Below are 9,747 nucleotides of genomic sequence, written 5' to 3'. Positions count from 1 at the left end.
GCGGTGTTCAGTCAGCGGTGGGGTCATGGTTACCGCTTCCTCACACTGCCTTGGGGGAGACACTACATACAGAATAAATGAGCCCATAAATGAATGAGAGTGGCAGAGTTCAGTACCAATCACTGCTGCCAATTCTACATTACCAGCACTGCGGTGTGGGTGACTGGCAAGGTGCCAGCTGCCAGGAGACGTGTGACATTAGCTCCTGCAGCAGCTCTGAGCCCAGCCTTAGTCTTTGGGTTTGGATGATGAGCATGGTGCAATTTTAGGTTCCTGTCATGAGCAATACAAAGAAGTAGGTGTGTGCTTAGAGTTCATTACACAAATTTATTGATATTGTACACAATACTATTCAGTCCCTTGCAGAGCAATGCTTCCAGCAGGCCATGCAGGTGATATAAATAGAAGGCAGGCTCCTGAGGCAGCAAGGCCTCCCCTCCCATGAAGGCAGCACCCAGCCATCAGAGCTGACACCAGCACAGCTTCATTATTATTATTACAAAGACAGAAAATACAGAAAGTGCAGCTGGGTCCCTCCTCTTCCTGCTCCTCCTTCCCTCAGAGGAGTCAGAGACCTGACAGCTGCATGTAAGGCTGCAGAGCCCGGCTCATCATACACAATGGCTGAGCACAGCTCGTCCCAGCACGGAGCGGACGATCACTTGGACGATGCCGAGCTGGCACTGGTGGGCATCAACATGCTGCTCAACAATGGCTTCAGGGAGTCGGATCAGCTATTCAGAAAATACAGGTGAGCCGCACCGATCGGTATGTGCAGGGTGGCAGTGCGGATGCTGTGATGTATACATCCTGCAATGCCAGGACTTGGGCTGTACCAACCTGTGCCCCATCACTGTGCCAGGGAGCTCTGTATATTATCACTGTGCCAGGCAGCTCTATATAACCATCACTATGCCAGGGATCTCTATATACCATCACTATGCCAGGGATCTCTATATACCATCACTGTGCCAGGGAGCTCTATATAACCATAACTGTGCCAGGTATCTCTATATACAATCACTGTGCCAGGGAGCTCTATATAACCATCACTGTGCCAAGGATCTCTATATACAGTCACTGTGCCAGGGAGCTCCATATAACCATCACTGTGCCAGGGATCTCTATATACCATCACTGTGCCAGGGAGCTCTATATAACCATCACTGTGCCAGGGATCTCTATATACAATCACTGTGCCAGGGAGCTCTATATAACCATCACTAGGGAGCTCTATATAACCATCACTGTGCCAGGGAGCTCTATATAACCATCACTGTGCCAGGGATCTCTATATACAATCACTGTGCCAGGGAGCTCCATATAACCATCACTGTGCCAGGGAGCTCCATATAACCATCACTGTGCCAGGGAGCTCTATATAACCATCACTGTATATACCCATCACTATGCCAGGGAGCTCTGTATACCCATCACCATGCCAGGGAGCTCTGTATACTCATCACTGTGTCAGGCAGCATTGCAGGGTGCCCATTGGTGAGGACACAGAGACTCTTAGTGTTACATTGTTTTATTAGTATCCCAGCCTTTGTCCTGTCTCAGTCATCACACTCATCTATGCCAATACACAAGGTCAAATCAAGTTTTAAATCCTAATAATCACTGTGCCAGTTAGAATGCCATGGGTAGATCACTGCACCATGCATTTGCCCAAGTCAAATTCTCCATCAGCCTTTATGGGTGTCAATGGGCAATCCATGTGCCATGTAAGATCTGGGTTCAGTCCCTTGTGTGGGTATGTATTACTCAGGATTTCTGGAAGTCATTGTATATGATTGTGGTGTAATCATTATGAGCACATTGTATTGGCACATCACTGATGATAGGGAAATGCTTTCCAGCCTTGGTCCTGCACAGATTCTTTCTATGAACATTGTAATAAAATAATGTACGTTATTGATTTCCAGCAAATGAATGTTCTTGTCAAAGTATATCACAATCTACGATACCATCTATACCATTGTATGCCAACTGACTGCCAGTTTTGTGCATGGTTGTTCTCCTTCTTGCCACATTCATACATGCAATTTTACATGAACGATATTCACCCAATTAAATCCACCCAGCTTGATCACTCGCCACATCCGAGAATCATTGCTGATCATCATTTTAATACCATTGTCCAGGTTTTGAATGAATGAAGTCAGGATTAGTTTCTTTTGAATGACATTGATCTGGCCTCTGTATTGGTCATAATGGTTCCAGCAAGGACTTAGCAGCCAATTGCTGACTTTTTCTGAATTTTTCTGGTCTTTAGATCAAAGAGTTACTAAAATTGTAAATATTTTCCTGTGACAGGAAGAATCATGCAAATGTTTTCTAAACTGCTTCTTGTACCACTCTCAAACATATTCAATATTCTCAGTTGAATCTATAAATGCTGCAGTTTAGCTGCTGATTTCTTCATATTTCTATCAATAAGTACATTTTAAAGCAGATCTCCAGCCAAATAACACTATGTAATGAATTTTTGTTGATAAAGATAAAGAAAAATATTTGTTTTGGTTGAATATTCATCCTAAATTTAGATATCCCCCTCCCATTGGTACTTTTTACTGGACGACCTCGGTCTAAAGGCCAGCATTATTTAATTTGCTTCTTATAAGCCCAGGTTGCCCTGCACCCTCCTGCAGCCTGTGATTGGACCGAATACAGGGAAGCAGCACAGTGATGACCACCCCTGCCTGTGATTGGGCTGTACAGGGAGGAGCAGCGCTGTGATGATCTCATCTCTTTGTGATTGTGCTTCTTCCTCCTATCAGCATACTTTGTTATCGGTACATGAGCTGATTGGCTTTTTCTGCTGCCTCTTTATCTCATACATGAGCTCTGCTGTACTGAGGGTAGCCCCAGGTCAAATTATGGTATATATATATATATATATATATATATATTGCATTTACCAAATTTATTTAATGGTGTAATATTGATTACATAACTACTTTAATTTGATTTTCTTCTTTGTGCCTACAGTTCAGCTTTGAGCCTTCCTTAACACCTTGCAGTTCTGTTGTAGTGTTACCTCATTTACATTAATGTAAAATGTTTCACACAAAATGTATGTAGCTTTCAGGCAACTAATTTATTTTGAATGGGCTGCTAACACAAAGTAACAGTCCCATAAAGATATATCAACCTTTTTTTTAACACAACACAACACCTATGTTCCCTGATACTGTAGTTTTGTATTGATGCACCTTTCTAAATGAATGGTACCACAACCCAAAAGACCGGTACTACAATACACAATGTGGCTTTCCTTAGCCAATGCAGAGGTCTAAAAGGGGAAACCAGACTGTCACACTGACCAACTGGCTTAGAGACATTGTGAATTGATGTCCCAGAACAAATCAGCAGATCAATATATTTTGAATACTTGTTCTAAGTTAGAAAATACTGAAACAAAAGCCAGCCAGACTATTAGCATTTGTTTTAATGGTAACCTACATATTTTTCTACAAAAATGTTAATTGGACCATCTGCCTACCCAAACCTACTGTGACTGCTATTAGAAATGCCATCATCAGAAAGCCACTTTCCTTCCCGTTTTATTCACACATTAGCCATGTGACAGGCTGCTGATATACAAGCCCCATGGGTGTTGTCTGATGTCACACAGCTCATATTAGCTGATTGCACAGAAGGCTTGGACATGTAAGTATAATGGGAACATTTTACAATGAAATCTGGCACGGCTTGAACCATTAGAGTAAGAGCTGCACTGCAAGTCACTATAGGATGGTCCAATTGTGCTTGCATTTCTAACCTTTGTCTGATGTCTATAGTTCTGTTTAGATTATAAGAGGTGTGAGAAAAGACTTTACTTTATGGAGATTGATCCAAAACTGGCTAATCTCAGAAGAAACCCTAACAAAACAAAGTATTCTATAATGACTGCTTTTACACCTATCAGTTTGGATTGTCTACAGGTTGCCCTATTCATGTGATCATAGCCCCCATATTTATGGACAGGTGCCCGTGACCAGCTTCAGATGATATATATGATCGCCTCTAACTGCTATTTGTTGTTGATGAGCTGAATGATCTGTTAATACCCTTCATCTCTCCAAAATCCATAATAACACAATTATCCATGGGATTGTCCTCTGGAACACTTGTTTGATTAGTGTGTTTTTGCAGTAAATAATTGCATGGCATGAATTTTCCTTATTGTATATTTCCATATAGTCAGTCCTGGAAATAATCATTGAGTCAAGTGGCCAGTGTTCCTAAACAAGTTTTCCACATAACATACTTGAGCTTTTAAACCCTTATGGAATACATTTTTTCTTGATTACAAATAAATAGTTGTTGGCAGTAGATTGTTGAGCTCTAGAACTAGGCAAGTATTTTGCATCCTGCAGAAATATCCCACTTTTCATGCTATGGCTCAGGATCTCATACATGAGGACCATTAGATCCTTGTCCTTGCGCACCAATTATTTTAATCATAATCCCCTTTATCTTTGCCATCCAATCTTCTTAACACCTGACTAATTCATCCACAGCTCGGTTCAGACACATTACACATCTTCTATTGACGCCTTTGGCCAGACCCTCCTTTGATGCTGTACACATTCTGTTCAGTGTAGCTTTTGGCAAACCAGCATTTGTTTTTATCTGGAAAAAAAAATGTTACAATGCACTGTAACATGTTATTCTAGACACGGAAGGGAACATGCACGTATTAAACAACTGAGATAAAGAAAGGTTTATTATTTAACTGGCATTTTTCTGGTGGGTTGGAAACATTTGAACATGGGCTGCAGCCAACAAGCATATAGAACAAATAAGGAAGCCAATAATTTAACTAGGAAAGGCAGTAATCTGTCCATAGTGATGGAAAATCTGTTGTACAACAAGTGGATTTTAGTGTGATTATAATGAATAAATAATTATAGTTATAAGACCCATTGGTGGTGTATTATTGTAGACAGTCACTGTTTTCTGCTGAAAAACATGTGCTGAAAAATGCAGGTTATAATTATTTGCATATCCTACATCTGATACTTTGGGCCTGATTTATTAAAACTCTCCAAGGCTGGGGCGGACACACTTTTATCAGTGAAACTGGGTGATTTCAGCAAACCTGGAATGGATGTGGTCCACGATTGAAAACATTTGCTAACAAATAGCAAATTACTTGTAAGAAATCCATGCCAAGTTTGCTGGATCACCCAGCTTGATTTTGGAAAGTGTATCCTCTCCAGCCTTGGAGGGCTTTAATAAATCAGGCCCTTCAATGCTCTCTGAGTCACTGACCCAAAACAAGTGCAGGCAACTATCATGTACGGAAGGGGGTAGTGATAGAAACCCACATATTTATCGAATAACAGGTGTATTTATTTGACAGGTTGCTTGATTTATTTTATGAAACTTCCTTATTCTAAATGAATTCGTAAGGGCTAAACTCAATATAAGGCAAGCTGAGGGTTAAAAAGAAGTCACTGGTGTTGCTTGTGGGCTTCCTGCAGCTGGCATGCCTTGCTCTGCATTGTGAGGTGGTCCTTGGTAGAGGAAGGCTTTCCTTCTTATTATTAGAGCCTCCAGCAAGGAGAACAGTGAGCAGCACAGAAGTAACACCACCAAATCTCACTCTGATCTTTACTATGAGCCTGTAGGCAAAGGAGTGCCTAGGCACCCTCACATACTAGAAACGGCGCTGCTATTTTAGGAGGAATTTAGGATAAAAGTGAAATATTTCTGGGAACTAAATACCATTTCTAAATGTTGCCTACAATATAGCAAATCTTGACTTTGGGTTAATACACTGAGTAGCTCGGCAACATTTTACAGGTATTCATTACCCCTCCCAGAGATCACAGGACTAGCCCTGACTATGTGCCTGATTTATTAAAGCTCTCCAAGGCTGGAGAGGATACACTTTCATCAGTGAAGCTGGGTGATCCAGCAAACCTGGAATGGATTTTTTCAAAGTCATTTTCTCTTTGTTAGCAAATGTTTAAAATCCTGGACCAGATCCATTCTAGGTTTACTGGATCACCCAGCTTCACTATTGAAAGTGTATCCTCTTCAGCCTTGGAGAGCTTTAGTAAATTAGGCCCAATGTCTACTTTTCTCTCCAAAAGAATATCACTATTTTTGATCAGGAATTATCCAAAACCAGCATGAAAGTACTATAATATGGGTTTAGAGATGACTCAATTTTGATGACACACAACCGATAATGCGTGAAAATGCAAAGCACAATAATAACTTATAATTCCAGCCAAAATAGTTTCTCTAGTTTTGTATAAGGTGAGAAAGAATAAGATCTGGTGTATTTATAGTTATTTTTATCCTTCCTAAAGGGTAAATCTACCCTATTTGCCACGAGAAGTGACAGAAAGTGAGGAGTGATCTAAGATTTCTGCAGAACAAAAACAGAGAGAATCTTACAGTACGACACTTGTTTGTTGCAAATAATGTATTTTGCCATGACTTCATGGAGGTTTACGGTCACTTTATGATACATATCAAATTTGTAAGGTCAAGGTAAGTCTTCCTGCAGGGAACATATAATGCAATAAAGACCAGATGAAGGTTTTAAACTTTACACATTCTGAGCAAAAAAAGAAAAAATGGCTGAAGGTTTGTGTAACAATCTCTGAATAAGGTGAAGCTTTGTAAAAAGTCCCCAGGGAGAAAGGTTGACGACTCTTGATAGAGTGCAAATAATTCCTAATGACCTTTTATGTTTTTGCTAGGATTATATTGGAATAAAGCCAGGCTAACATGTCTACTGTTATATAAAATGAAAACAAGAAATCATGTTTATGATCAGCAAATTTCTGCTAACTAATAGACAACTCTCAGCCGTTGGGTGCCACCTCATCTGCTCAACTGATAGAATTTAGGTCATTCTGTGAATGCTCATTATGCAGCTTGTTTTCATATATAGTGCAGAGGTAAGTTGAGTGGCGTGTAAGCCTTGATGCTTTTTTTCATACAGGAAAAGGAAAAAATGTTGAAAGATTTTTTTTTTGTGCATGTTGCTTTAGTGTCTTTTTTTTCTGTTGTTTATTCATCACAAGTCACCACAGGTTCCTTATCATAGGCGTATCATACTCCTAGGTAAACTACTCTATTTTTATATTATTTTTGCTAGGCCCATACTACTTTTTGTGCAGTTATTATGTGGTTAGCAGTGGGTGTGTTTGTTGCGTGGTGAGTATTAGGCCTATTAGTTGTATAGGAAAACGAACATGAACACATACCTCAACACTGGGACCTGTTGCCTCCATACGTAAAGACCTACAAGTCTCTTGAAGTTGGACCTCTACACATTTTTTAAGTATTTATAAAATACCTTATAAGAGTAGTCAAACTGAAAATTGCCTTTATTCATAAATGCTAAAATTTTTATATTTAAGGTCTTGCATACCTTGATAGAATACTTCTTCGATTATGCGGTCACATATTTACTCTTTTACCTTTGACATTATGGTAATCATGTGCTTATCATTGTTTTTGTTTTATTTATTTTTATCATTGTTTGACATAATAGGACCAAACTCATCTGAGCAATGACTCCATTGCTTGTGATAATTCCTGGCTAGTGGTTTATTATTCATTCAACACCTTTTTTCAGTAGGAGTGATGTAAGAATGGAGAATTGTACACTGTTTGTTCTAGATTTTGTCATTTTTTACACTTTTTTTTACAAGTTATAGTGTGATTTTACAAGTTAGTGCTAGCTGGCAGATTAGATCATGTGAAGATGTTCCATGTTTTTGACCAAGCTAAGAGAATATCACAAGGAATACAAGTATGACACCTGGGGATAGTGGCTTGTAATCCAGAACTAAAAACATTTTTTTGTTTTGGATAGGGTGGAAAAGGGTTTGATCTCCGATCAGGCTGTCTGCGTCTACCCTGGAATTTGTCCAAGTCATCATTGTTAGGGCAGGTTCAGACCTGCTTTGGGATTAGATGATCTCATGTGGCTCTTGGTGGCTGGCACATTGCACCTGGTACCATCTTCATATTTTAAACTTGGTAAAAGTGAGTGGTACTACTATCATTCACTTCCTCTAACATTTACTCCCTTTGGGGCTGCTGCTGCGAGAAGTTACATGTAGAGTCTCCCCAGAAGCAGTGGTTCCTTGGCATAAGGAAGTGGTAAATGCAACACAAATTTAATGCCCATGTAATACTAGCTTTACTATGACTCTAAGCAAGGGGAAAATCCAAATGCTTGAGTAGTCATCCATACAAGAAAAGTTAATGGAGACACTTTTTCATGTGATAGGTGTTTAGGAAAGGACTTCCATCTCTTCAGGGATTTGCTATCACTTCCTGTTGAGTTGTTTTGTAGTGCAGAAGGTAAAGAAAAACTTCCCTAATAGATTATATATATAGTAAATTATTCTGGTAGGAGTTTTACCCTTCTCTACTTTACCCAATATATACAATTTGCAGGTGGTTGGAAAGCATAGTGAACACTTCCAAAATTATTTTCTAAAGGTGATAATGATGTTTCTGCTGTTAAGAAGATGCACTGCCTGCCCCCCCAAAATTCTAAAGGCTGTGGGAACAGGGTTTTGATCTAGGGTTATTTCAGTTGGTCAAGTCTGGGTTCTGCTATGTTATGAGGTCAGTTTATTACCTGAATATACTGAATGACCATGGTTTTGACCACTGGGAATCTTCAGGATGTGCTGGAGAAGACTTTAAGCATCTGCCCAACTCTCCCATAATTAATACAAAATTTTGGCAAAAAAAAAAAAAAAATGCAACTCTGGATGTAATAAATGTTGCCCAAACATTTTGAAACAATACCACAGTGATTAGTGTATAATATACTTCTGTCTCCTGCACCCCACGCCATCTTCACTCTCTCCCAGAGTGCCTGGAGATTCCTCTTCTTTAGATTTCTTTGATACTTTACCTTGGTCCCTATGTCACTATAGGACAAGGTAGAGGTGTAGGGATTGGCAAGGAACACCAGGAATCTGACACAACTGGAGTTGTGCCAAAAGATATTCTGGGCATCATAGCCCTTGTAAATTGGCAGCACAGGGCAAACAGGTATAATTCTCACCCTTACAGGCACCTTCTTTGCTGATTGATTTCTTTTTTAATTTTTCAGGTCAGTTCATCTTAGATTCAGCTAAGTTATAGCTATAGATTTGCATTTAAAGGATTTGCATTACTTATTTACATAGCTGGTGTTAAAGCCTCCTGACACTTTCAGATTCCTGTTATATAGATCAATGGAAAATTACCCCAATGGGTCTCTAATAAATAGTAATAGTAAAGCCTTTACAATGTGTTTGAAAAGTTTTTCAGAAAAATATGAAAATGATTTTCATTTAATTTGCAGATATGATGAAAATAGCTAGCTGCTGCGAACTGTCAAAACAAAACCATGTCAAGTACTTGTATGCCAATACTTGATAAATTAATTGGAATTTTGGCAAATTTTGATAATTGCATTGATTTACTGAACTTCCATGTGAACTAACTTTATTTTTTACATGGCAAATGACAATTAGAATGTGATAATTAATTTTAGACTACAGAAATGTGTGCACCATTAGGTGAATTACATACTACTGTGTCCAGCTCTGTGTACTAACTCATTGTGTACTCTGTATAGTTGCGTGCAATGTCCAGCACTTTAAACACAGATTAACGTTCCCACAACCAGAGCAAACAAATGCAACCCAGCATAACACTGATGCAAACAGACTGGTTACCATTGTGCACATACAGGTAAAGTGT

At 39.3% G+C, this 9,747-nt stretch overlaps 1 protein-coding gene across 1 annotated transcript in view; it reads left to right on the top strand.

Annotated features, from left to right (window-relative positions):
- The first annotated feature begins 438 nt into the window (after window positions 1-438).
- The window catches only part of TTC39C (tetratricopeptide repeat domain 39C), a 61,212-nt gene continuing 51,903 nt past the window's right edge, over window positions 439-9,747 (top strand). The window contains exon 1 of the mRNA XM_072411310.1: window positions 439-751. Within this exon, the coding sequence (XP_072267411.1) occupies window positions 621-751 (131 nt within the window). The 5' untranslated portion in view covers window positions 439-620. The remainder of the gene's footprint in view (window positions 752-9,747) is intronic.

The sequence above is a fragment of the Pyxicephalus adspersus genome, chromosome 5 (assembly GCF_032062135.1).
Source record: "Pyxicephalus adspersus chromosome 5, UCB_Pads_2.0, whole genome shotgun sequence".
Classification (NCBI taxonomy): Eukaryota; Metazoa; Chordata; class Amphibia; order Anura; family Pyxicephalidae; genus Pyxicephalus; species Pyxicephalus adspersus.
This window is presented reverse-complemented; position numbering and strand designations above follow the sequence as displayed.